General features: G+C 43.3%; 4 protein-coding genes across 7 annotated transcripts in view; 2 read left to right on the top strand and 2 right to left on the bottom strand.

The window, feature by feature from the left end:
* Window positions 1-3,869, bottom strand: part of frmd4a (FERM domain containing 4A) — a 105,244-nt gene extending 101,375 nt beyond the window's left edge. Inside the window, exon 1 of the mRNA XM_070971651.1 lies at window positions 3,027-3,869. Within this exon, the coding sequence (XP_070827752.1) occupies window positions 3,027-3,071 (45 nt within the window). The 5' untranslated portion in view covers window positions 3,072-3,869. The remainder of the gene's footprint in view (window positions 1-3,026) is intronic.
* Window positions 3,870-6,972: 3,103 nt separating this feature from the next.
* LOC139337377 (receptor-interacting serine/threonine-protein kinase 3-like) lies at window positions 6,973-9,550 on the top strand. The gene is made up of 8 exons (XM_070971921.1): window positions 6,973-7,346; window positions 7,471-7,801; window positions 7,896-8,044; window positions 8,150-8,199; window positions 8,428-8,583; window positions 9,115-9,197; window positions 9,287-9,353; window positions 9,450-9,550. The coding sequence occupies exons 1-8, from the start codon at window positions 7,192-7,194 to the stop codon at window positions 9,548-9,550; spliced, it is 1,092 nt and encodes a 363-aa protein (XP_070828022.1). The 5' UTR covers window positions 6,973-7,191.
* A 2,459-nt stretch (window positions 9,551-12,009) lies between these two features.
* On the top strand, window positions 12,010-19,739 carry impdh1a (IMP (inosine 5'-monophosphate) dehydrogenase 1a). Of its 2 annotated transcripts, XM_070972143.1 has the most exons (16): window positions 12,012-12,917; window positions 13,582-13,680; window positions 14,304-14,352; window positions 14,948-15,049; window positions 15,194-15,268; window positions 15,416-15,622; window positions 15,767-15,854; window positions 15,966-16,165; window positions 16,313-16,403; window positions 16,514-16,609; window positions 16,829-16,972; window positions 17,229-17,370; window positions 17,466-17,609; window positions 17,709-17,792; window positions 17,974-17,990; window positions 18,121-19,739. In XM_070972143.1, the coding sequence occupies exons 1-16, from the start codon at window positions 12,682-12,684 to the stop codon at window positions 18,222-18,224; spliced, it is 1,878 nt and encodes a 625-aa protein (XP_070828244.1). In that variant the 5' UTR covers window positions 12,012-12,681; the 3' UTR covers window positions 18,225-19,739. The 2 variants fall into 2 exon arrangements, with proteins under 2 accessions (XP_070828245.1, XP_070828244.1); XM_070972144.1 differs by lacking the exon at window positions 17,974-17,990 and having other exon boundaries at window positions 12,010-12,917.
* Window positions 19,662-26,622, bottom strand: prrt4a (proline rich transmembrane protein 4a). 3 transcript variants are annotated; one of them, XM_070972141.1, is made up of 4 exons: window positions 26,562-26,622; window positions 25,409-26,251; window positions 22,811-23,072; window positions 22,173-22,316 (listed from the first exon to the last, which is right to left on the bottom strand). In XM_070972141.1, the coding sequence occupies exons 2-4, from the start codon at window positions 26,136-26,138 to the stop codon at window positions 22,301-22,303; spliced, it is 1,008 nt and encodes a 335-aa protein (XP_070828242.1). In that variant the 5' UTR covers window positions 26,139-26,251; window positions 26,562-26,622; the 3' UTR covers window positions 22,173-22,300. The 3 variants fall into 3 exon arrangements, with proteins under 3 accessions (XP_070828241.1, XP_070828240.1, XP_070828242.1); XM_070972140.1 differs by having other exon boundaries at window positions 19,662-23,060; window positions 25,403-26,251; XM_070972139.1 differs by having other exon boundaries at window positions 19,662-23,072.
* Between the last annotated feature and the right edge of the window lie 439 nt (window positions 26,623-27,061).

Raw genomic sequence — 27,061 nt, 5'->3', positions numbered from 1 at the left:
CCATGGTTGAGTATTAAAAAAGCTAACCCAAATAAGCAAATCCAGTAAAACTGTAATATGGAATCACAATACATATCAAATTGGCATACAAGAATCGTGATAGTATTGAATAGGGAGATTGTTGTCACAACCCTGGTTGTCACACATTCCACTTCAGGAGAAGCATAAAGCTGGGAGACATGTCAAAACCCAGTGATGGAGATCTCAGCAGTGAAGCGATGGCATGCCCCGCTGAGGTCAAATGATTCCATCTCATTTGTGACCTATTCAGATATCAGATATCAGATATCTGACAGCATGTCTGTTCATATCTTAGCTGGAGACAGACTTGTTATCGATCTCATCAACCTTCTCTAAAACAGAAACCCACCAAACCAGGCATAAGAAGAGAAGCTGTGCCTGTTCATGTAGATACAACTGGCACGAAATCCTCTGTATCTTGGTTATATCTATATATATCTATATGAACATGCCTGTATTTGATTAATTAATCTTCTATAAAGATTAAGTGCATTTTTATAAAAGAATGTAATTCCCCTAAGACTCCTTTATCAATTTCTCCTCCCACTCATACTATTACATTGATTTAATCTATTCACAACATATGAGGATACCGACCATAGCTCTCATACAATAGTCTCCCCCTCTTGGCCCAGTCTCTTTGACAGACTTGAGAACATTCGCTTTTATAGCATGAGCCAGTCTAAGTCTGGGCCAATCACATTAGTTCCAGACCAATAAACCCCAGAGGAGAACTAAAGCACACTTTACTGTATTTATTTATTTGTATCAGCCATAACGGATGCAGGACAGAAAACAAGAAAATTTAATTTTTCCTGTTTGTGGCAACTGATTAAAGTCTCTCTCTCTCTCCCTCTTTCTCTCAATCTGTCTTTCTATCTATATAAATGATTTGTTTGTCATATGTTTGATGTTGGTTATTTGTTGTGCTGTCAATGCATATTATGCTTATTAAAGCAGCTCCGGTGATTAGATAATCACTTATTCACCTGAAATATTAATACACACAGAGGCAGGAAGCATGATCAATATTAGTCTTGGCTCACCCACAAACACAAGTACACACATGCATGCACGAAACACACACACACACACACACACACACACACACACACACACACACACACACACACACACACACACACACAAATGCAGTGCATAAACCCCCATTAATAATTAAGATAGGTTCAAGCTCTGAACATGTCAGCGTGAATACAAATGCCTTGGATTTTGGGAACAAATCACTGAGCTCTGAAATGAGTTATCTGGTGTCAATAGATGTTCAGCATGTATATATTTAAAGGAAAAGTCAACACAGAAAAGATTTAAGTCATGCTATCAGCCTGGTGAGCTTAACAGTCGTGAATAAATTCTTGGCTAAAGAAAACACCAAAAGAGCTAATGGTGTCCATAATGGAGCGTGTTGCTCATTGCTAACTGGCAAAGTGCAGCTCTGAATGCTGAGAAAATTGATGTGGGGCTATAATGGTAAATGGAACAGTGACAGTGAAAAGTTGTGACAGTAAGCCAGTTTGCCTGTGCGAGCTGGATTTGACAGCAGGGTCTATGACAGCTGTGACAGTAAGAGCACTTGTAAGGGAACGCCCTCTATGCTAATGCTATTTGCTAAGGCAGAGGCAATGTAAAATGAGTCAGGGGACACAAACTGTCTCCCAGCAATATGAGAAGATGTTCCACAGATAAGCCCACTCTTGCAGCCGTGCCACACAAGGCCAAAAAAAGAAAAAGAAAAAAAACCTCAAGGTGAGTCTATTTTGGTGGGACCAATCCTAAAGGTGGAAATATCTGTTGTAGTGTGCTACTTTCTGAGGAAACAAAAGCCCAGTTTCATCTCCATCCCCTTTTCTTTTCCCCTTCGCTTCCTGCGCTCATCACTCACACTTCCTTTTTCACCTTCCTCCCTCTGCCCTGTCCATCATCTCGCACACTTTTCTCCCACCCTGCTCCTTTTACTCTCGAGTGGGGTGCATGGCCTATCGCCATAGTAACAGACAGCCATGACAGGTGGAGATAGCAGGTAGTGCGGTGATGCGTGACTCCCCTTGGGACTGCAGAATGCCAACACTATAGAATGAGAATGAGCAGAACAGGCTCTCATGTACAAAGTCATCCTGTGTACGGGGTGCACATCTAATTCATTGAAGCTTGTATAAGAGGAGTCCATGCTTTATCTGTATTCTACACATGCAGCAAAGCCACACGGCCATTGTCTCACTGTGCGGCTGGACAGAGGGGAGAGAGGAGTTCAATGGATTTAAGCATGTTTCTGTTTCATTGCTCTCTATGGTCAGATCTGAACCAGGTTGAGCCAAGCCAATCTGTTTCATGTCAGCGAGAGACTGGATTCTACACTAACAAGATCCTACAAATCCTCTGCTGCAGGCTGTGGAAAAACTGTTTTCTCTACAATGTGTAATTAGATTGATTTGCTATTGAAGACGGGAAATGATCGCACGCTGATCTCTCTCAAACACACTCATAAAACACACACAGTGCAATTCCCTTTAGTAACTTATTCACATGCACCACAGACACATGATTCATGTTACTCACACCAATATAATAAGATATATTAAATGACTTTCATCTACAGCATGCACAGCCACCATGTTCAGCACCGCATCCCCCATGCCTGCAATAGTCTGTGACGGATTTGTCCCACACTTGACCACTGCAGTAGCTGAACACGTGGAGGAGTTAGACAAAAGCGAGAGTTTTCTGAGTTGGATGCAAAAGACACACATTTCTTTAGTTCGGAAAACAGCTCCTAAGCCTCACTGGGAAGTTGGAAGATTTTAGGCTTGAAGTAAAGAGGAGGAGCAAACAAGCAAGATCTCTTCTAATGAGATGACAGCTCACCTCCTGCTGCATGAGCATTTGACATGCGGAGAGAGTGATGAGAGAAAGGCACAGCAGAGAAAGAAAGAAGAAACAAAGACAGAGAGTAGACAGCGCCGGAAATACTATACCCCTCCGAGACTCACCATGAGCAAACACACGGCTGATTCAGGCATGAGTTGGACAGCCATGATGGGATCCTCCTATAGCTTCTTTTGAAAAAGGAACGTCTGCAATTTCCTGAAGGGACTCTCTTCGTTATCCTCTTCCTTGTTCCTCTCCTTCTGAGCCTTCACTCAGGAAGCACGCTCACCTCAGTGCCAGTGCCCAGTTGAAGTCCTTTGACTGCCCCCCCTCTCTCTATGTCCTGAACCACCTCTGTCTCTCAGTCAGTGCTGCAGACAGCCTCTGGTCTGTGATTGTAAAGCCACAGTCCCTGGAGAGCCTGTGACTCCCCAGTCTCTCTGCGACTCTTCAGACTGAGTGAAAAGCAACCCTCCTTCTTCCAGTTCTTTGATCTGAGAGCAGAGCAGACCTCCCCCCCACTCCTCCTTTCACTTTTAAAACATTCCCTGCGGACCCCACACCCACCTCCCCCAAACCCCTGTGACTGGAGTGCCTCTTGCTAAATGCTCCCCTCCCTCTGTTGCTGCCTTCTGCCTCCCGTTTTGCAGTCTACTCTCCTCACAACACAAAGCACATCCAGACGTGCATGTGGGGTTTTGAGTCCTTCTCCGGGGGCCGTCCTGTCGCTGCTCCAGAGGGTGTAACCTGCAACCGTGATGCTCCCCAGTATGAAGCACTCCTCCACTGTGATGGGAAAGATAGATGCTCAACTCACCTCTCCACTCAGAGATCCAGTGCAGAGAGAGAGAGAGAGATCCCCTTTAGACTTATAGCCCCTGCCTCATATATCATCAGCATGAGACAAGGGCAGAGAGTGAAGCAAATAAACGAGAGTATAATGGACAGTTTCCAAAGGACAGGGGATGAGCTAAAAGGCAGCCAGGAGGAGAGAGATGTGGTGGAGAGAGCAGGCACTGGTGAGAGAGGTCCACGCCGTGCTGAGCGTAAATGAAGGTGGGTGGAGAAGAGGGAGGGGAGAGAGCAATGGAAATGCAGCGAGCAGGAGCAGACCGCGCCTATCGATGCCGGCTGAAGCAGCAAGGCAGCATGGGATGTGAGTAAATACACCTCACCTCACTTAATCACGCATGTGTGCATGTGTGATTACGCACATATGATTTAGATCCGTGGTAGCTGTCATGTTCATGGACACCTGTGCTCCAGACTGTGATTTTTTTTTTTAGAGCAGTATAGGGCATTAATCATTTAGACAGAAAACAGCCGGTGTGGCTTTTGTCTTGTGTGTGCATAAGAGAGCATCAGATAAAGAGAGATGAGAGAAGGAAGTTCAAAAATCATGTAATCATGTAAATGATGACTGCTACAACCTGAATAAAAGCAAGCAGTACAATCTGGATCAACACCAGTTCAGCTTTGAATAGTGTGAAACACGCCCTCTTATACAAAGTCATGCAAAAAGGGTTAGGGTTAGGCTGTGCAGCTCAATTTGTTGATTTGTCAAAAAACAAACTGCTATTACAGAGACTTAGCTCTAGAAATTGCTGAAAATGCTCTGAATTGGTTGAGAAATTATCGATCCCAAAGAACTCAGTGCATCAGTGAGGAAAACTATACTTAAGCCTCAATTAACGTAAAAAAAAAGGTGTCTCACAGGGATCTATTTTAGCCCCTATTGTATTTTCTATCTTTAGTAACGATTGAGGTCATGGCACAGTCATTTATATGGTGACACCCTCTTTGAGTCAAGCCACAGAGCTCACTGCAGCAATCACTGCAGCTTTCATTGTTAAAATTAAAACTGATCCTCAATCAAAAAACTTCTTAGAAGGTGCAAATGTAGAAACTGTCGCTTCCTACAAATATGTAGGCATATTGCTTGATGAAGAGTTGGCTTTTAATGTGCATATTGATAATGTACTAAAAAAATTCTAAAAATTTCAGTTTTTAAAAAAGCTTTCCATTTGAGGCCAGAAAGAAAATTGTTCCAAGCTCATTTCAATCTGTATCAGACTATGATAATGTGATTTACATGCATACAACTTCATTTCTACTTAAAAAGCTGGATGCTGCATGTTTTTGTAACAAGTGCAGGCTACCCATTACATTTTATATGAATCTTTAGGATGGTCCTCTCTGCACCAGAGCTGAAAAATACACATGCTGCTATTTATGGCCAAGATGCTGTTGGGTAAATATCACAAAGCTTTCATCCTTTCATACCAGCAACTACAGCACAAGATCTACCAATCAGATTTTTTCAGGCAAAATGTTCCCAGGGTGCACTCAGAACTTGGTTAATCTAATTTCTCTTTCCATGGAAAGAACTGAAAAACATCATCACCATAGAGGCACTCCCTTCTTTGAATACATTTAAAGGTCAGACTACCCTGAAGGAAACATGTCACTGTTTTACAATCCTTGACTTCAGTGTGTGTTGTGGACATTGTTGGTATGGCCTGTATGCCTCTCTACTTATACTGCTTCCCTTGTGTTGCTTTTATGTGCTGTTGGTGTTCTAAGCTGATTTTTTTTTTCATGTGCAACTGCTTATGCTGTTGTTTTCAGCGCGACTTCCTGGAGGACGAGATGAGCACAAAAAAAAAGAAGAGTCAGGAGGGCAGGTAAGTAAAAGGTGTCAAAAATACTTTTGAGATTTTGTGGAGGGTCGTTATCCTGCAGATGAACTGATGATTTGAGGAATACTGGGCTGAAAGGCAGAAAGTGCTTACTGTGGTAGCAGGTGAGTCTTCTTCTTCTTCTTCTTCTTCTTCTTTTTTTGTGAGTAGGATTTGCTCAGGGGCTGCGCGGTGGCGCAGCAGGTAGTGCGCGTGCCTCACAGCAAGAAGGTCGCAGGTTTGATTCCCGGGTCGGGCCTTTCTGTGTGAAGTTTGCATGTTCTTCCCGTGCGTGCGTGTGTTCTCTCCGGGCACTCCGGCTTCCTCCCACAGACCAAAAACATGCTCATTAGGTTGATTGGTGACTCTAAATTGCCCCTAGGTGTGAGTGTGTGTGTGAATGGTTGTGTGTATGTGCCCTGCGATCGGCTGGCGACCGGTCCAGGGTGTACCCCGCCTCCCGCCCGTTGACAGCCGAGATAGGCTCCGGCCCCCCCGCGACCCTGAAAGGGATAAGCGACATAGAAAATGGATGGATGGATTTGCTCAGATGAGGAGGAGGTCGGACAAACCTTGCCAGCAATACCCTGCAGAGAATCATACTCACACACAACAGACAGACAGAAGACAGAGGGAGAGGGAAACACAAAGACGCAATGGGAAAAGGAGAGGAAAACTGCAGATCCCCACTTTGTTGAAACTACAGTCTGACATAGAAAAAAAGTTTTTTTTCTAACCACACCATCACGCTATTCATTCTGCCCTTCATCACTTCCTCTCACAGCGCAAGCCTGCAACCATGCATGTATTATAAGGAAGTAAAAAAAAGTGTGTCACAGCATTTTTATAGCCACTATATAAATAGTAATAAAATGAAACACATGTTCTGGTTTTGCACTGGCACTTGATTTCACCACAGAAAACTCAGTAGTGATTAAAAGTTTAATGCTGTTTGTCATTTGAGGCCTTTCATTGTCTCCTCTGGCTGTGATATGAGCAGCCATATAGATAAAATTCCTGTCAAACTTTGTGGTTAAAAGTGTTTTAACTCAGCTTTCCCCCAGTTACTTTTATTTTGATACTTAATTTTCTGTTATGCCATTGGGAAATGTGACTCAAACTATTTTCAACTTACTACAGTTAATGCAGTCTACTCAGATGTTGCCCAACTCAAGCTCTCTTCAGTTTAAACTCCTCCCCTCAGCCACAGCTTCAGGCTGCTCGGACAGCACGGGCAGGAAACTGCAACTTGTACCGTCTCGTTTTGCCACAGCTTTGGTACAAACTAATTCTTGAATCTTTTCTGAGGGACAACACATGAGAGGATACAATGGTGAGTAAAATCCAGCTGTTTGATCATGTAAGAGGAATAAAATATGAGGGGAATGTTAGTGGAAAATGTTTAGCTGTAGCTTTACAGGCAGAAACTTGCTCTTGCTCTTATGAATGTAAAAGCAAGGGCACCGTGTAAGCAGTCATCAGAATGTAGTGTATAAAGGCAAATAGCTAAACAGTCACTGAGCCACTTCATGACGCTTTTTCCTACGATTATTTAAATGACTGAGATTACAGTTGTACCTGACCTGACTTTACCTGACTTCAGCAGGAGATGGCACTCCTGAGCCACAAGAGTGAGCCAGTTGGTAATGAAAGCTTGGACAAATGGGAGTCAGTCGGCTGTGGGGGATTTGGTCATGTCTACAAGGCCAGGCACAAGGACTGGGGGTTTGATGTGGCCATTAAGATACTTCATGATGGTGTCTGGTAAAAGTAGACATTTCTGCATTTTTTTCTGTAGTTGTCTGGAGCAGGACTTAATTTAATGATTAAACTCACGTGTCCTCTGCTCTCTGTCCATGCCTTTTACCAATTCCTTACCTCACTCCAGCCTCTTCGTGCCTAAAGAGAAAGCGCTGTGTGAAGAGGCTAATCACATGGAAACGGCTTCCTGTGAGTTTGTGCTGAGGGTTTATGGAATTTATCAGGGATGTCCACCAGCCGTTGGATCACACATCCAACAGGGAATAGTGATGGAGTTCATGGGAAGAGGATCTGTTCAGTCCCTAATGAACGACCTGTCTGGCCCTCCACCATGGCCCCTGGCCTTCCGCTTGGTCCATCAAGTGGCTCTCGGCATGAACTTCCTCCATTCAAGGAACCTTATGCACCATGACCTAAAGCCAAGTAATGTACTGCTAAATGACGACCTTAACGCCAAGGTAGCCTGCCACCAACCTCCACCATGATGTTTACATTAAATATGAGGCTGACTTATTGCTTGTTTGATGTAATGCTTCCTTTCTTACACTGCAGCTAGCAGACTTTGGTCTGTCCAGGGTCTCCAGCAGTGCTTTGAACAGCAACACAGAAAAAAAAGGACAGTTTGGAGGCTCATACAAGTACATGCCTCCCGAGGCTTTTGAGGCATCATATGAACCAGTCCGTGCTTTTGACAGATACAGGTTGACATTAATAAAGAAAACTCATCAATAAGAATACCACTGAATATGATAAAACCTTGAACTGTATGTTACTTAAAAAATCATCTCCTCTTCTGTCTTGATCAGCTATGGTATCCTGCTCTGGTCCATTGTTACCGGTAAAGAGCCCTATCCAGGTATGTACAGACCATTTTCTACCCACTTCTATGCCATTCAGGTGCCCAGTCTTTCATTCAATGAAATCAAATCCTACCATATGTCCTTCCAGTTTGTTTGATCTCATCTGTATTATTTTATCACATTTCAACTAAACTAAGCAGTGGTTCATTGTGAACTGGACACATACTACATACACTGTACAGTGTATACAGTATATTTCTCACATCATATCGCATGCATTGTAGCGGCTGATTACAGTCTTGTGGCCCTGAAAATCCCTATGGGGGACAGACCCCTGTGTGAGGAAATTCACCAGATGAAGGTAGACGGGTTGAAAGAGCTGGTTGACCTCATGAAGACGTGCTGGGAAGGGAATCCCACCAAGAGGCCTACCTTTAAAGGTATTTGTTATGCTCGCCGTCGCCTAATGAGAACATTTCCTACTCTAAAGGACAAGCATACACCACCGTTCAACAGTTTAGAACCACCTGTTACATTGATGTTTTGCTTCTTCTCTTTAACAATGGCTACTTTATTGGAGATAAAATGTGATGTGATTCAGACCGCATTTGAAATTGTTGTGGCCTAAAATAATTAAATCATTAAAACTTGTATTTAGTCAGTATCCCCTGATATGACAGGGGAAAACCGTTGTGACCATTTTCCCAAAATACCAAACAAATAATTTGTTTTCCAGTCCAGAAAAGCATAAATGACTCTAGATCACTGAACCACAAAAAAGCTCTTGTGACAGACACTTTTGAATAGTTCTGTATGCTTAAGTCAAATGAGCTTAGAAGCCTTTTATAGACTAGCTTGACACTTAATACCTGCATTCACTGTGAAGGTGCTGTTCATCCATGCTCATTGTAATTTACATACCCTATGTACATTCACTATGTATTTAAAATGAAGCCTCGCTTCTGTTCTAGAGTGCCTTGAAGTCACCGAGTATGTGCTCTCAAAGCACAAGAAGGGAATCCCTGATGCAGTCCATCAAGTCTTGACCAGACTGGTACATGTCATGAATTTCATTTTAGAAATTAGATATGGTGCTCTGGTACTTAAACATGATGATAACGTTTTCTCCCTGTTTGACTGTAGGAGTCACCATCCAGTGATCAACATTCAAAAACAAGCGTGGCATTCAAGTTTCCTTTTCAGACACCAGGTAGACTGTCCGGTCCGGATTGTGGGTTGGGTGAGTCTCACTAAGGTCTTTCTTCAGTTTCCACAATAAAGCACAATGGTTCTTCCTCTTTTTCAGAACAGCCGAAGTCAACTGATATGGTGGATTATGTCAGATTTACAAAAACACAAACTGGAGGGTCTTCAGTACAGGTATGCCAAATGCACTTTGACCTTTGACCTACAAGAAGATGAAAACAAATGAAGTTGCTTTATTTAATCAGGTAGTCTCAATTAGATCAAGAGAGTCTTGACAACAAAAACATGTAGCCAGCAGTCAATTTGTCAGGGGACTGTTTTGTATCAATAATTGAAATTCATATTATTTCCAGTGTTTTATTGTCATACTACACTAAATTGCATAATTTTGAATGGTATTCTGAAACAGTGTATTATACGTTTAGCAGTGCGCTGGTGTAATAAATGGCACAATGTGAGCTGAAAAAGTTTCTTTTGCCAGCAGGATTCTGTCAGTGTTTCTCCCAGGAAAGTGAGTGATGCAGATAAAGGTGAGTATTATTGAGCTGAAGTTCTTTTTTTATTAACATTTCCTGTTAATGAATTTTCATTATCAACAGAACTCAAAAGAGCATTATATTGGACGGCCACATTAATTACTGAATTATGCTTTCTGTACATGTCATCTATATTTTAAAACAGCAAAATTCGTCGATGACAACAGGGCAGTGTTGATTCAAAGTGTTTCCGAGGTGATGGCAATAGCAGAGGAACTCGGAGACATGGTCCACGGTGAAACCTACTCAGTGATTGAAGCCAAAGAGACAAGCCAGGAGAGAATGAGAGCGCTTTATCAGAGGACATTTCGTCCAGGTGGGGTGATGGTCAAGGCAGCATTCTACGATGCCCTCAGAATACATCAGCCCAGTCTAATGGAGAGGCTCGGTAGGATCTGACATAGAATAGTCAAATAGTAATTTAATCTATGCGTTAATCAAATTTTTAATTTCACTTTTTTTTTCTTCAGGCGGCTGATCCTGAGACTGGAGCATTCTTGTTTTAAGGACGGAGACTTTCCCTGCCTCTCCTCCTATGGTTTGATCTTTTCTGAAAACTGTATATATTTTATTCATTTGTATATATTGAATTTCTTGATATTTGACTACACTGTATTTTTTTAATATATATATATCTGTTAAATATATTCTTAATAAACATTGTTTCAGAAAGAAACTCCTGTCTCCTCAACTGCTCTTTTGTTTTATTTTACAGAGTAACCTGGTGTGTTGTTTAGGGGTCATGGCTTAATTATTTGCAACAAACATGTTGCCATTGTTAATATTGAAGTTGCTTGTTTTTTGCAAAGGGGGTGGCAGCGGGTTGAGGAGAGAGAGAGAGAGGCAGAGAGAGAGGGAGAGAGAGAGAGAGAGAGAGAGAGAGAGAGAGAGAGAGAGAGAGAGAGAGACTGGGTAAGAGGCTTTTCTGGTTCAATCCCTCAGGAACTGTCACAAGCAGTCAGTCAGTCACCTGCAGATGATGGTGTCGAGGGCATCCCAGACAACAAATTACTCTCCTGTCTCACTTTGATGTACAGGTTTGCTGTTCATTATGCTCACACTGAATAATGGTCCAAACCGGGATCTGATAAAGATTTATGAAGCCCTTACAAACCACCTTTCCTTGCATTCATTAACCTTATTTCTGACTGCCGGTGGTAAAGTCTTAAAACTGACTGCATTGACTAATTGTGAGTGTCTGTATGTGTCTATAAGCCTATTTTTCCTTGGCCATTCTTAACTTTTAGTATAAAGAATCTAATGCAATGTGGTGCTCTTAAAAGTTTGGCAGTCACACACAGACACTAGCATATGTCTCTCTGTCTGTCGGCCTCTCCTCTCTCTGTCTCAAAGGAGTGAAGCTTGCAGCCTAACAGCACGCTGGGATTTGACCTCTGTCTCACTCACAGCTCTGTCTCCTTGAGCTCTGCAAAAAAAAGCCCCACACACCTCTAAACAACTGTAATCCTCTGAGGGGGAAAGTGTGTTCAAGTGTCATCATGACCAATCCTTCTTTTTCTCAGTCCTATTGCTCTCAACATCTACTTTTAACTTTATTTTATCTCCGGAGGGAGTTACTTTTAAAGCAAAGTGTAGTGCAACACATTTAAGATCATATAGTCAGGGGAGGGGAGGTGTCCTGAATACACGTCCAAGTAGCTAGTGGTGTCCAACACTGAGTGAACAAGCCACAGCACCAATGACATCTACAAATTACAAGGTATATTGAATAAATAGAATATGAGCACATTCATATACAAGGATAGTAAAGTCCATAGTCACCAGACATGGTGATTGATCATCATCCTGAACCACATCTTCATATCACATCATTGCAATGAGACTACACACTCAGCGAGAGAGTTACTATTAGCAGTGGTGAATGTGAACTGAGAGCAAGAAGGCAAAACCTGAAATTCACTTTCATCTCCTTTTCATCTTCTTCTTCAAAAAAAGGTCTGAACACAGTCAGATAGGATGGCTTTAGCCTTCTTCCCTACGCAACTGAAACAGGTCAGCTAGTATACCTGCCTCACTCCACCCTACACACCCATCTCGCCCCACCCCATCCTGTATTAATGCCTCCAATCCTCTTTGTGGGAGAGTGACGTCTGCTACTGTCAGAAACAGAGTTAAGCTCAGCAGGCATCGGGAGAACGGAGGGCAGAGAAGCTCCACAGATAACCAAGCAGCACTGCATTGTGGGCCTCCAGGGGGACGAATCTCTGCCACCTACGAACAAGACCTCACTCTCCTCCCCAGCGGCTGCTAATGCCTCCAGCTTGGGAACATGCAGGTGTAGTCAACTTCATCAACAGCTAAAAACTCTGCACCCCTGCCTGGGGGCGTTCATGGCCTCAGACTCCAAGGATTAGAGCTGGCAAAGTGGAATACAAACTCTCCTCTGGGCAAGCAATTTTGTTTTAAAGGACTTTTTTTTGCCACTGCTTTTGCATTTTCCAGACTTTTGAAAGCTTGAATTTGTCAACTCCTGAATTTCTGGCTATTTCGGTATCACTGCTGCAGCAGCCACAAAACAGATGGCAAGACGGCTTCCTCCCATGTCAGGTGTGTCTGAAAGGTGTTTGTGTGAACATGCACTCAAAGCATTGGGTGTTTATGAGTGCTTATAATTGGAAAGTAATTTGAGTGTGTTGCTCTGTGTCTGTTGAGAGCTGTTGCTGTGACTTTGTTTGTGTGTGAGAAACAAGTCAGAAGTACTTGAAGAGAGTGTGTGTGTCTGCGTGTGAGAGGTGGTCGGGCCCAGTGGAGGTCGTAGCCCTGGATTTCCTAGAGATGGAGGGTCATTGTTATGACCGGTTTGGAGATGGGGAGAGGGACAATTACCAAATCGATTATCGGAGGATTGTAGGGGACATGGAACCAGCACGGCCACGTATCTCAAACAGAGATGGGGAACAACCTCATTCCTATGGGGCCTATGCCCACCCAACGCCACATGGACATGGGCATGAGACCGCAGCCCAGCGATACAGCGCTACACGTATCCAAGCTGGATATGAACCAGAGAGGTCAGTCTCATACTCCTGCTCGCTCTTTCACCACACTGTGCAGACTGTAAGGTCATGCCCTTCTTTGATTTGCTGAAATGATCATGTGAAGCCTTATAACCTGCAAACACTGCATCTCCTGCAGCAGCTGAGATGTTTTCACTTTCTTACAGCATTGCTTGTGTGCTCTTACAAGCCCATTTATTAGCTACCTGGTCAGCCAGCTAAATCCTCTTACCTACTGTACTGCCGTCATAGGTGCATAGAAGGAGTCTCCATTGACAAGGACGAATTCCTTTTGTTAGCGTTTCCTGTCTCATCCCAAACATTTGTAATAGGATCTGGCCACAGCATGAGTGCAAGAAACAGAGGTCAAGAGAGAGAGAGGAAGGAAACAACGTCCATGTTTTGCATAAGGGATTAATACCACCAGAAATAAAAGGCTGACTAAACGAACATGTTATTTTTAGGGACAATAGATTCATGAACACTGCTCGCAGTCATGGGAAGTGATGAATGGAGGATTGTGTTAAAGTAATCAATAAAATGTTCATTTGAATATTCAATCTGTAACAACAACTATTATCAATTACAATTCAAATCTAGTATTAACTGTATGGGGATGTGACGGTGGTGTCACCTATTCATTTTTGCTGTGTCGTGTGCATGTGTTTTTCTATTTCAGCATGGCAGACTACCTGATCAGTGGGGGCACAGGTTATGTTCCCGAAGATGGATTAACAGCACAACAGCTCTTTTCTATCGGTGATGGACTAACATACAAGTAAGAAATGCTAACGGGCAAAAGAAGCACATGCATTTTACTGACTGATTTTATGGCCTTGCATGTCGTAGCAGGACGCATCTAACACACTGACACAGATGCACGTGCACAGATGGTATGTCTGCATGTGCACATACAGAAACACACATTAGAGTTATGCAATGTCTTCCATTAATATATTTAGTAATATCAGTGATGACACATCTGCTTGGGTTTTATAGGAGGATTATAATGAGTAATACTACTTTCAAGGATGACTTTGAGTGGTGTCACAGACGTTAAAAGCAGTGTGTGTTTGTGAACACATCAGTGTGTTAATGGGTGTCAGTGTAGTTTCCTTAATGGAGGCTATACGCGGAGGTTTATCAGTGTGCAGAGGATAACTACAGAACATTTCAGTGGGGTAAGAGGCAGACAGATTACGTCTGCTCACTGTCAGCTAAATTTAAAAGTGTCGCTTTATAGAAATGGATATGTGCTGTCTACTCGTACATAAATAAAGCTACTCGATCCGCGTTTGGGATGGCGATTGTTACTTGTATTATTACTTTTATTTATGTAGCACTCTTCCAGTTCCTGAAAAGGAGGTTCTTTTCTCTGACCACATGTGTTTCTCCTCTCAGTGACTTCTTGATCCTCCCTGGTTTCATAGACTTTACTTCTGATGAGGTGGTGAGTATATTAGGGTGCATGTAATGTGTTTCCCCTGTTTTTCTCATGGCAATGCTAGACTATCATTTCTTTTGGCCATAAATGTTCAGATCTTCCTATTCCTGACAACAATTCACAGGTACAGACAATGCTTTGTTATGTTCCTTTGAGCACAGGGTTGTTTATTTGGCTTGCTTTGTTTTCGTCTTTGCAAGCTCTGCTGGGACGGTAAATTAATTTCATGCACAGGTCACATGGGTTATCGCTGGATAGCAGGTGTTCAAAACAGACACACACCTGCGTCATCTAACACTCAGCAGGTGAATTGTGCAACAAGTCAGACTCTAATGTGTCCAAACTGGCTTTAGGTTCATTGCACTGCAAAAATAAAAATAAACTTCAACATTTGGCCAGCAAATGTGCTGCCTTTGTGCTGCAGCTGCAACACTGGTGAGACGTTGTTTGCAGGAATGTATTATCATGTAGATTAATCTCCCAGCATCAATGCACACACTGGAGTAATTTAGAGTGAGTCGGAGCACATTCAAGATTGTCTTTATCAGTGTTACAAGATCATAAGCTGATGTTTCTGTTTCCAAATACACCCCATTTTTAGGATCTAACCTCTGCGTTGACAAGGAAGATAACCCTGAAGACGCCTCTTATTTCATCTCCCATGGATACAGTCACAGAGTCATCCATGGCCATCGCCATGGCAGTGAGTACCAGTGCTGCACAACCTCACACACATCATCCTGCTCCACAGTGCGAAATGCATGAACAACAAAGGCCTTGTTGACTTTTTCAGTCCTTTCAATGAATGCCTCTCTCCCATGTCTTTTCTCTGACTGGCTGATTTCAGTTGATGGGTGGGATTGGAATAATTCATCATAACTGTACTGCTGAGTTCCAGGCCAATGAGGTGCGCAAAGTCAAGGTAAGCTGGATCAAGTCAACGAAGACTTGAACTTATGATATACAGAGAAAGTCATCTGTGACACTGCTTTCAGAATAAGATGTTGAAACAAAACAATCTACACCTTTAACTACTCATCTCTTGTATTCATGTTGTTGTTCTTGCCAGAAATTTGAGCAAGGCTTCATTACAGACCCAGTGGTGATGAGCCCCCAGCACACAGTGGGGGATGTGTTTGAGGCAAAAATACGCCACGGTTTCTCTGGAATCCCTGTTACGGAGACTGGAAAGATGGGCAGCAAGCTGGTTGGCATAGTCACCTCCAGAGACATAGACTTTCTGTCTGAGAAGGACCATGACAGACCCCTGGAAGAGGTGTGTGTATAATGGATGTGTTCCTGTGTGCATGTGTATGAGAACATCATACATGCAGCAATCATATAATGTCAAATAAGTGGGGGGCATACTGATGTACATGTACATCACTGTTTGAATCAGTTTAACCTCTTTTTGATTCAGGCAATGACAAAAAGGGAAGATTTAGTTGTTGCGCCCGCTGGAGTCACGCTAAAAGAGGCTAATGATATACTGCAACGTAGCAAAAAAGGTAAATCTGTGAAGGAGGCCACACCACTGTAGAGAAAAAGTAACCAGTACTTGGATCAGATACACACTTGAGCTTTTTTCTTTCACTCATTTTCCACTCTGACTCTCCCAGGTAAGCTCCCCATAGTGAATGACAGTGATGAGCTGGTTGCCATCATTGCTCGGACTGACTTGAAGAAGAACAGAGATTATCCTCTGGCTTCCAAGGACTCCCGCAAACAGCTGCTGTGTGGCGCTGCTATCGGTACGAGGGAGGACGACAAATTCAGACTGGACCTCCTCATGCAGGCTGGGGTTGATGTGGTCGTCCTGGTGAGTTCTGACTGTGGTACAAATAAGCTTTTGGCTAGTTCATGATTTGATTCTGATGTCATAGCACAGAACAGTCACACAAATGATCCAGTGATACAGTGGATGCTTCATCTCTCATTGAAACTATTTCACCTTTGTTTTTTAAAGGATTCCTCTCAAGGAAACTCAGTGTATCAAATCAACATGATAAACTACATCAAACAGAAATATCCTGAACTACAGGTAGTTGGAGGAAATGGTAAGATCTCCTCTTGTCTCACAGCTCTCTACTATTTTGTGCTGTGAAAACTCCCTGTAAGCAGTTGTCTCCCATAGTGAGCTCTTTTCTGTGTGTCTGTCTCTCTCTAGTGGTGACAGCAGCTCAGGCTAAAAACCTCATAGACGCTGGTGTGGATGCCCTGAGGGTGGGAATGGGCTGCGGCTCCATCTGTATCACCCAGGAAGGTACAATAAAGAGTGCAGTACTGTGAACGCCAGCTGGTTGTAGATAAAACCTTTTATATCCAAAAGATTAAAAGAAAAGATGAATGGCTAATTGAGAAAGAGACACAAAATTCGTTGAAATGGGATAAACCTCAAGCAGGGAGCATAAAAATGTATGCATCTCAGTTGTATTGAGGATATTTTGCTGCCACAACACCATATTATGCTCTTCTTTCTCAGTGATGGCATGCGGCCGGCCCCAAGGTACATCTGTGTACAAGGTTGCAGAGTACGCCCGACGCTTTGGAGTGCCAGTAATCGCTGATGGAGGCATCCAGACTGTTGGACATGTGGTGAAGGCTCTGGCCCTGGGAGCATCTACAGGTAGAAAAATATGTTGTATTCTCTGGTTTCCTCAAGTCTTAAATTCTAATGATTTACAGTAATGTAATGGCACATTAGGCAGGAGTCGTGAGGAAGTATGGCTGTTGATTGGCACTGTTTGTCTTCACTGCTTTTTTAAAATAAAAGCAGCATTTTATTGCTTATTTACTCCTGTGTCTTTTTGTCCTCACTTATTGTACTTTGCAATCCGCATCACTTCATCTTGTTTTTGATCCTCTCATGTCTCTGCCCTTAGTGATGATGGGGTCGTTGCTCGCAGCAACCACTGAAGCTCCGGGAGAATATTTCTTTTCAGATGGTGTGCGTCTGAAAAAGTACAGAGGAATGGGCTCCTTGGATGCCATGGAGAAAAACAACAGTCAGAAACGCTACTTCAGGTGGGGCAAGGGGATTACAGAGGACCTTTGCTGTACAAACATAATTTGTCATGGTTACACACTTTGTCTTTGCTCTGTGTGAATTGTGTGTCCAGTGAGGGAGATAAGGTGAAGGTGGCTCAAGGTGTCTCAGGATCAGTGCAAGACAAAGGCTCCATCCACAAGTTTGTTCCTTACCTCATTGCTGGTATCCAACATGGCTGTCAGGACATAGGGGCCAAGAGTTTGTCAATTTTACGGTAAGTGTGAAATTGTGTGTGTGCATGTTTGTGTGTTTACTGTAAGCTTTTATTGTGTAAGGATGTTAGGACATTATGTGCTGCGTGTCTTTGTTCCAGCTCGATGATGTACTCTGGAGAGCTGAAGTTTGAGAAGAGGACCATGTCTGCTCAGATGGAGGGAGGAGTCCATGGCCTCCACTCGTAAGTCTGACCCCTGGCCCCCAACTTCTGACATTACCGCCCTCCTCTGCAACTTTTCTGGACTTACTTTCTATTGTCTGAATATTTTGGAGGCAGAGCTTTCCTCCCTGAATACATGGCATTTATTTCATAACAAAAAGTCTTCTCTCTTCCTCTTTTCTTACCCATGCTATCACATTAGATATTCTTTTGTGCCATGTAAGTACATCCATGTGGTTATCACACCTCCATCCTCTTGTCATCTCCATCCAAGATTGCTATTGTAGCAGTGAAATGTGATCACAACACAGGAAATGGTTACACTCGTCCTTTTCTTTTCCATGCGTAGTTATGAAAAGCGGCTTTACTGAGGCGGGAGGAAGAGGAAACACTCGTTCAGGACCCAGCGTCCCAAGCCCAGCAGCTATGAGCAGATGCACCAGACTCACGTGATCAGACTACAAATACAGAGCTGTCGCTGCTGTACAACATCCACACCCTCCCTTGTTTTTGTCTGTCCCATGTCTGACCCCTTCAAAGATAGATGAAACAACACACTTTAACCTGAGTCTAAGGTTTAAAATAGGGGACAAAGAGTTCATGTGCAGTTACGTCCATTATACAAACTCTTTATACGTCTTCTTCCTTCTCAGGCCAAGGTGTAGTGGGGGTAATTAACTCTGCAGATCCCTTCCTAAAAGACAGCACATGTCATTAAGTACTTCAGGAAAAGCTTATCATTGCTGATCTAATGAGAAGCCTATCTCCTCATTGGCCTATATTACACCATGATGCAGAGGAGTGCACAACAAACAACATTTCTTGCAGGAAATCAGGCAGTCAGATACTTTATTTACAGAGTAAAAGACATGCAAGAAAAAGCATGAGCAGCAGCATGTTTTTGACATTATTTGTTAAATGTTTAACATTTTATTTCATTAAAGAGGAAAGTAACAGAAACTTAAAACAGCTTTAAAACAGCTCTCCGCTGCTAATGAAAGCAGACTACAGAGGTGTAAAATAACCCTAGAATTATATGCATGGTCACATTTTCTAGCCTTGTGTATAAAGCTTACTGAGCCAGAAGGAGACATACAGTGTAGTACATCTAGTACAATCATGCTCTCACTGTCTTCTTACTGCACCAAGCAAGTTCAGTGTAATTTCTCTGACAGGTAAAAATTGGGCTTTTACATGATGGATGCTCTGCTCTGATCATACTGCATGTAATCTCACCCCCAGCCGGTGAGTTCTGAGTTCTCTGCTGCACTGTTGCAAAAGGGACCAAAGTTTAGCATCAGCCTTAATTCACACATACACATTTGTAGCAAGGAGTGTCTTAAAGGAGCGTCCATGTGGAATCTCTCTCTGGATTTTCCTCTGTTTGTCTTATTTGTCTTAGAAAATACGGGACAACAAAATGTTTGTGTGACCAGACAGGAGATTGGTGATGCTTTACATTTCAGCAATCTGATTTATAATTCCATACAACATCCATGTTCTGATCTTCCATAATTTAATTTTGACAGTACACATTATTAATTACATGGCTTCTGGCTGTAAATAATAGAGCTATTTGTCTTTTTTCAGGCTCAGTATTTAAAAAAAATAAATAAACGGTGAGAGTCAGTGGAGCAGGGTAGTAACAAACCACTCGCCCAACTTAGATTTATATCTTTCTAGATTTGTAGGCAAAAAGTTGATTTATCAGTTTTCAATGTGATTGTGTATTTTGGGGGAGCTACTCAGTGTCTTTGGTATTACATATATCACTGATAAAACTCTTTTGCAATAACTTGCAGCCAATCAAATGAGCTCTTGTGCTGGTTGACAACATTATCTGACAGCTGTTCTTACTTGAGGGCTACAGAAAACAGAGAAAATATATTTGTCTTCTATCACCCACCCTAAAACTTAAAGTATATTTATTGTAAATAGTGTTGAATAAAGATAAATTTGAGAAGGTCAGTTTGATATTGTTTGGCCTTTTTTGTTGTATCTCCAGAAATATATGAAGCAAAAAGTGCCATTAGCTACCTTTGACTCCTGTGTAGGTGATTTTTCTGATTACCACTAGAGGGCAATATATTCACAATTTAACCACTTCAATACTCATCTTTCATCCTGAGAAATGTCTTAAAGTGAGCCCTGAAGTTCTAACCTTAGCATTACACAATTCCAGTTTGCCATCCAGTTGTGATCTAACCAGAAAACAAACAAAGATTATTTCAACTTTCACAGGACATTTGATCTGATAAAGTTTTAAATATTTGGCTAAGCAGGCAACAGAACACCATGGAGGACAAACTTGTCCAGCATATACAGTATATCCATGTTTTTTTTACACCATACTGAGATAACATAAATAATGATAAACCTGTGAGGAAAATGCTACACAAAATGTATGTTCCCATGATGAAGCATAAATCTGTCAACTCTGTAGACATCTTAATGGCCACGAAGGTGCCGATCATGTATCGGCAGAATACGCTTCACCATCACAAACAGACAGTCATTTTGTGCTCCTTCTGATAGATTAGACTTTAATATCTCCTCATATTGTTCGGATGTATGTGTCCATATAATCAGAGTGGGGAAGAGGTACCAGGGACTTATCATATTATATGTTTTGTCCTTTTTGAAAGCACAACAATACACCAGTGGTGTAAAATGAAACTTTGTTTAAATTAATATTGTTTGATCACTCCTTTATATTTCTTTCATAGACTCTTAGAGTTTCTCTCTGCAGGATAGCATCAAATATTTAAAAAGCCCAACATGCCAGTTATACAAATATTAAAAATCTAGATATTGAATCCTTGACATTCATGGATGTATAACTAGAATGAGTATTTAAATTGGAATACTGCCACAATATCAAAAACAAAAACAAACAAACAAACAAAAACTGCTAGGAGATGAGCATAGTGTAGCTGCTGAAGACACTGTGATGAAGTCAGCCTTTAAAATCAAGATTTCAGTATATCAACAGTTCCGTACATTTCTAGAAAACAAGTTGGGTCTACATATTGTATTAATAATTTCAAATCCCCTCTCAATAGTTCAGGTAATTATTTTCATCTGTATAACTTTTATGATGTGCAATTGAATTCCTCCATCTAACCTGATTGGAGTCTGGTATTTCTGCACAATGCCATGTACATTCAAACTGGACTCTTATGACTCTCTACAATTCGATGGTGTCACTGCAAACGCTCAGAGCATCAATCTGTTTGCACACGTTGACAAACTCTGCCTGTACAGCCAGATCCCATTCCAGCTGTTTGCTTTCACTCAGGTGTTTAGTCCCTGCCAGTCGTCCAGACCCATGACTGTCCTGAGAGGCCAAGCTCAGGGTCCGGTAACGCCTGTGGTAAGACAGGTGGGGAATTGCTCGTGGGAGGCTGCTCTGAGCAAAGTTTTGACCTCTGTTGGCCCAGGAATGTGAGCGCACCTTTCCTGTTTCCTTCGGATTGCTGCACAGACCCTGGGTTGAGCCAGAGACGCTCCCTTTCCAGTCCCATTGCTCTGGTGACGTTGATGGCTTGCTGTGAGAGGCCAATGAGACATGTGGCTGGGAAGGTTTTGAACTGGACAGGGCATTCTCTTGATCCACGTCTCCACAGGAAGAGGTTCGGAATAAGGCATCTTCCACAGATCTAAGCCCTTGTTTTGACAAACCTTGGCTAGGAGAGCTCAAAGAGAGGCTGGAAGAAGTGTGGTTTAGCCTTGGCAAACCAAAGATACTGTGAGAGAATAGGGACTCACTGAACAGAGCCTGGTCAATGCTGCGGGATAAGTTTATGGGAGATGGGGGCTGCAGGTCCACAGTAGAGTCCGTCTCCAGTCGTAAGCTATCTAGCGATGATAGCTGAGACTCAGCTGCATTTTTAGTCTTGTGTGGCGGGCTTGGGGGTGTAGGTAGAGGTAGTACAGTGTTCCTAGTTTGGCTGGACTTGGGGACACAATCTAGGCCATTTCCAGGAGGATCTGCCATTGAGAAAAGAGGAAGGGCCTCTGACTGTCCCTTAGTGATGACATTACAGACCACCACCTTTTCCTGCTTATCCTGGGACCAGGAGTCATGAGATGAGAGGACAGGAGAATTTGCAGCTCCCTGAGAGGGCAGAGTGAGCCCTCGGGAAGGGGAGCTGCAGGAGAGGCGTGACCAAGATCCTGGCCGAGGATGAGCTATGGTCTTGATAGAGGAGTTGCTGTGACAGAATAGGGGGTGTGTACCAATGAGAGACAAACCTAGACACACCCCGACCTCACAGAGCCTGCAACCTACCTGGTAGCCCCACCAGGGCCAAGGCTGGAACCCATAGCCATCAACCCCACCCAAGCCAAGAGCATGTAGAATCCCATAGAGCTGGAGGCCTCCACACCCTAACAGACAGAATGAAGCCCCTACTCCAGCTCCTGCTGCCCTACCCCAGTCCTCTGCTTTGGCAAAGGGGCAACTTGCAGGTCGCATCACCTCAGGCGATCCTCCACTCTCTCCACTGTCATTCAGCCTGTAGATGTGCTTAGTGTCGACTTGGACTAAACAGTAGAAGATGAGGTAGGAGCATGAAAGAAAAACAGTAAGACATACAAACACACCCTGAGGGAAGAGCAGGAGCAGGGTGGGGAGGCTGTGGAAGAGGTGGAGCATGCAAACACATCCTAGAGAGACTGCAGAATGCAACAGGGACACACAGAGTAACAGGCAAGGCTTGGGCAAGACTGAGAATGAGGTGGAATTAGCAAGTGGGAGAGAAAGACGCATGCGGAAGCGTAATGAAAGAAGCAGGATGGCCAGGGAGAAAGCTGAGATCAAACAGGGGAAGGGAAGCTCAGAGAGCAGCAGAGAGCCGAGAGGGGGAAGACGATCTTGGTGACTGTAAGCGTCATAGAGCAAACGAAAAGCTTGGATCCCTGCAAACGCAAGAAGGAACAAGTGCAGCAGGGTGAGGTAGGGGATTCCTGGAGGACACCGCAGGGGCAGACCTAGCAAGCAGACCACAGAGATTAGGCCAAATACAGTGAAGACAGACCCCAGGCCATAGATGTGGGCTTCCCATGCAAATCCCCATGTGGCGAGGGCAGAGTTCCAGTCTGAATACAGAGGGACAAAAAGAGCAGGGCTGAGAACCAGAGAGGGGTGCAGGGACTCGTTGGGAGTAAAATCATCTGGGTAGGTGGGAGTCCAGGGCTGGTTTGATGTTTTGCAGAGTGTGGGAGATGTGTCTGTATTAGCATCAAGTGAGAGTGTGCCACTGGTCTTTGAGACATGCAGGTCATCATCTTTGGAGACATCTGTAAAGCAAAGGCAATAAAATGAAACATTACCTATAATCTCTTTTGTCAACAAACAACCAAAAGGTAGAAAAAATGACGTCCCCCTCCACTCAAAAAGAATGTTTTTACTCAGGGTGATGAATGTGCAGAGGCTTACACTAGAAGAATATTTTGACATTCACTACCTGAAAGTGGAAAGTTTATCTCTCCTCAAAGGGGTGGACCCATGATCATGAACACTGAGAACTGACGTGTCAGTAAAATAGAAAGCATCTCCTGAGATGGAGTTAAACTTTGGAAATTACACAAATTTGCATAATCACAGGTTTAGGATTTTTGAATGAGGGAAATGGAGCAGATGTAAATTTGAGGGGTTAATAGAACCATTTTGTGGAAAAACCACATCAGAAACACATTATTACTCAAAGAACAGTGATTTGTATACATCTTAAAACATCCATCCATCCATCCATTATCTATACCGCCTATCCCTTTCGGGGTTGCGGGGGGCTGGAGCCTATCCCAGCTACAATGGGCGAGAGGCGGGGTACACCCTGAACCGGTCGCCAGCCGATTGCAGGGCCACATTCAAGGACAAACAAACATTCACACTCACATTCACACCTACGGACAATTTAGAGTCATCAATTAACCTTCTTGCTGTGAGGCACGCGCACTACCTGCTGCGCCACCGTGCAGCCCCATCTTAAAACATAACAGACATAACTAGCAACTTTTAGCTGACAAATGGAGAGTGCATCCTGACACACTATACTAAGGTGGTGAATATCCTGACAATTACCTGCAGACAAGGCATGTTAGCCTAACCATCAATAGCACGTCAGCATGTGGATGGTAGCATTTGACTTAAAACCATGCTGTGCCCAAAATGCAGCCTCACTTCCCTGCTAATGTGGCTCTGTACTCTTGATATTTCATATTTGGTCTTTAGTTCATAATTGGCACATTTACTAATGATGACATAATTTACATATGAAACAAAGATAACAGTCTAACCAATGAACACAGGCCAAAGTAAAACACATCCACAGTCTATATTGTCCAACAAAGAGCAGGGATATATCTGCCATGTGTGAAGCTAATCCATAATAAAACAGAGCAGGCTTGTAACTGGGAATGTCTAACTGGGTCACAGAGAGAGCGGGAGCACAAGCACATACTGTAGTGTGTGTGTGTGTGTGTGTGTGTGTGTGTGTGTGTGTGTGTGTGTGTGTGTGTGTGTATGCATTCGTGTAAGAGATAGAGATGTGTGTTGATTAGCCAGTATTGACCTCATTGCTGCTCTCATTGTGTGTGGCTATTATTAAGCATTGTCAGAAGGTTATGCTAACATTCATGTTGCGTGCTTTCAACCAGAATCTGCAGCAGTGCTTAACTTTCACATCTGACTATGATTCTGTAACCAATAAATAATAAATAATATAAGCATCTCATTAGCTAGTGAAATAAGATTCAGAACAAGCTGTGTGGAGCCACCAGAATCAGGGAACCTACAGGCTATAAATGGGATGTGTCCTATTTCTGGTCCCCCATTAGGGGTGAAGTGATTGTGTCAATGCAGGAACAAGCAGTGAGAAACCTTTTAAACAAGGGATTTTCACTGTGTTCATCTTGACGCGTTGGTTCTCTTGTGATACAATTACAAGTATATTATTTGATACAGCGATTCAACCAACAGGCTGGAAATTGTGGCTGGTATTAAATGCATTGGCAGACTGAGGAAGGGCAATTTCTCACACAGTTCTGTCAAAGCCCTTCTCCCTCTATTGTGGACACAACACATCATTTGCTTTGACAAGTGAGTGCCATTGTGTGTGTGTGTGTGTGTGTGTGTGTGTGTGTGTGTGTGTGTGTGTGTGTGTGTTCATGTGTGTGTTTGTGTGTATGTACTGCAAACACTGCATGTGCAGGCGTGCACCACATTATCCACTAACCTCTGGATGAGGGTGATCAACACTGACTGTAATGGGAAGTAAATGTTTGTACATTAACATGATAGTGGAGGAATGAGTGGGAGAACCTGTTTTTAAAGGACAGACAGAGCCAGAGATGGGAGAGAGTGTTTTATGGAAGAGTTAGAGAGAGAATTTTGAGGAGCGTGAAAGCTAGGGGGAGTGAAGTGATGCAAACCATTCTGTGAATGTAAAACAACTGTGTCTGCCAGCAGAATACATATCACAAACACTGCAGTCACAAGTAGACTTGGAGTCTGGTAGATTTTACAACACATTAGATCCTACCACTCACACCAGGGCATAAGTGACAAGTGTCAACTGTTATTGATGTCAGTAAGTGATTGATGCATTCAATTTCATTCAAGGAAGGACTCTTACATTTTTCCTCCTCAATGCTGACAGTCTCCTCTTGTGTCTTTCCCTGTGTGATAACAGAAGGACCTGTGGTCCATCCAAAATTGCCAGAGGGCACTGGTGAAATGGGTTGCTCAGGGCTGGGCCCAGGTCCAGCAGACAGCTGTGATGTGGAGTTCTGGTCTGATGGAAGTGAGCCAGACAGAAGAAAAGGTAACTGGCTGTCAGTCGTCTCATTCTGCGAGGCTGGAAATGTTGGCTGATTATCTCCAGTCTGTGAAGAATGCAATAAAGATCCAGTCCTGGTCTCAGTCGACTGATACTTTAATGTTTGTTGTTCACGGGTAGGTTGAGGTTGTGTACTCTCCTTGGAGGTGGCATCTTCTGTAGAGCTGTCTGTGGGTCTGGATATGATAAATCCCTTCTCATTAGAATACAAAAGTGGTGTCTCTGTGCTCTCCTGTAAATCAGTGTATTCGCCAATCACACCTTGGCTATCTAATTCCTCAGATGACAATAATGGCCAGTTCAGTGGTAGACCCAGGAAGTCACCATTCTCAGGTCCAAACATGGGACTCCCTGCTGCTAAACCAGATCCATGAGGTCTCTGTGAGGGCTGTGTGAGACGTTGCACTGGTGTGTCGGAGTCTGGCTGTGGCATTTCCTTGACATTCTCTCCGGTAAAGGCTGTGACATGAAGTGAGAGAGGCAAGGAGAGGGAGAGAAGAAGATAACTATTCCACAGAGAGAGCATGGCGAGGGTCTACAAACTCCACCGCAAAGTCACATGCTGTAGGTTTCGAGGGGGACTGTCCAGTCACATGTTTGGCAGATCTGTAACCTCAATTGTCTGGGGTTCACGTGCACCTGGAGAAAAAGAAAGGTAAATCACATTCAAGACACAGTCAGGACGACCACTCATCAAAGGTTTGATATTGCAGGGAAATCTGTGGTAAATAGCATGAATCTCTACACTTGGGGTACTAAAATGTAAATAGAGTACATGAAAAAGGTTCAATGGTACATTAAAAACACTGTCTTGAAAACCTGACACCCTTTCTCCTTCAAAGAGCTGTGACATACACGCAGCACAAACATTAGAGTGCAAAGATTCATTCATGAGAAGAGACGTTAAGTCACTGCTTGCTTGTAGCCGGTTTTGTTTCAGCTCTCTTACCTCATCAGTAGCCCACTCTGCTGCAGCCTCTTTAAACATATATGCTGCTCTGTGTCGCGGCATGCCTGCAGTCTCTCTCTGCGTAGCGCTCTGTGTCCTCTCATACTCACTGTACTGTGCCCCTCTTCTCTCCATCAGACAGTCAACACATGGGACAGACCCCACCTCCTCGAGACAACCCCCGTTGTCCCACACTCTGCCGTTGCACTGATCTGACAGTGAGTTTGACTGTTTGCACCATCCCATTCCCCTAAATCTGAGGCACCATCCACACAGCGCTCATTTCTTTTATAGTTGCATAGCAGCCGTGCTGCTGTTTCTGCTCCCTGCATGCACTCACACACATCTCTCTGGTGTGTGTGTATGATGCACGGTATGTGATGTTTAGTATGAGGGTAGGAGAGAAGAAAGAGGAAAGAAAAAAGGAAAATGCATGAATATGTCATAAGGGCCAAAGCATACACATCAACCAGCACGCAGGCAGCGCCCTGCACTAAAGT

Source organism: Chaetodon trifascialis, chromosome 10, assembly GCF_039877785.1.
Source record: "Chaetodon trifascialis isolate fChaTrf1 chromosome 10, fChaTrf1.hap1, whole genome shotgun sequence".
Taxonomy (NCBI): Eukaryota; Metazoa; Chordata; class Actinopteri; order Chaetodontiformes; family Chaetodontidae; genus Chaetodon; species Chaetodon trifascialis.
Note: the sequence above shows the minus strand (reverse complement) of the source record. Positions and strands in the feature narration are given on the sequence as shown.

Excerpts from the sequence above, each read along its gene's own strand:
- LOC139337377 (XM_070971921.1), top strand. The coding sequence starts at position 7,192 with ATGGCACTCCTGAGCCACAAGAGTGAGCCAGTTGGTAATGAAAGCTTG. Across the intron at positions 8,045-8,149 it reads CGTGCTTTTGACAGATACAG|CTATGGTATCCTGCTCTGGT; the intron begins GTTGACATTAAT and ends TGTCTTGATCAG. Across the intron at positions 8,584-9,114 it reads CAAGAGGCCTACCTTTAAAG|AGTGCCTTGAAGTCACCGAG; the intron begins GTATTTGTTATG and ends CTTCTGTTCTAG.
- prrt4a (XM_070972139.1), bottom strand. The coding sequence starts at position 26,138 with ATGCTCTCTCTGTGGAATAGTTATCTTCTTCTCTCCCTCTCCTTGCCT. Across the intron at positions 23,073-25,408 it reads CAGCATTGAGGAGGAAAAAT|ATGTCTCCAAAGATGATGAC; the intron begins GTAAGAGTCCTT and ends TTTGCTTTACAG.
- impdh1a (XM_070972143.1), top strand. The coding sequence starts at position 12,682 with ATGGAGGGTCATTGTTATGACCGGTTTGGAGATGGGGAGAGGGACAAT. Across the intron at positions 15,050-15,193 it reads CCATGGCCATCGCCATGGCA|TTGATGGGTGGGATTGGAAT; the intron begins GTGAGTACCAGT and ends GGCTGATTTCAG. Across the intron at positions 16,404-16,513 it reads ACAGGTAGTTGGAGGAAATG|TGGTGACAGCAGCTCAGGCT; the intron begins GTAAGATCTCCT and ends GTCTCTCTCTAG.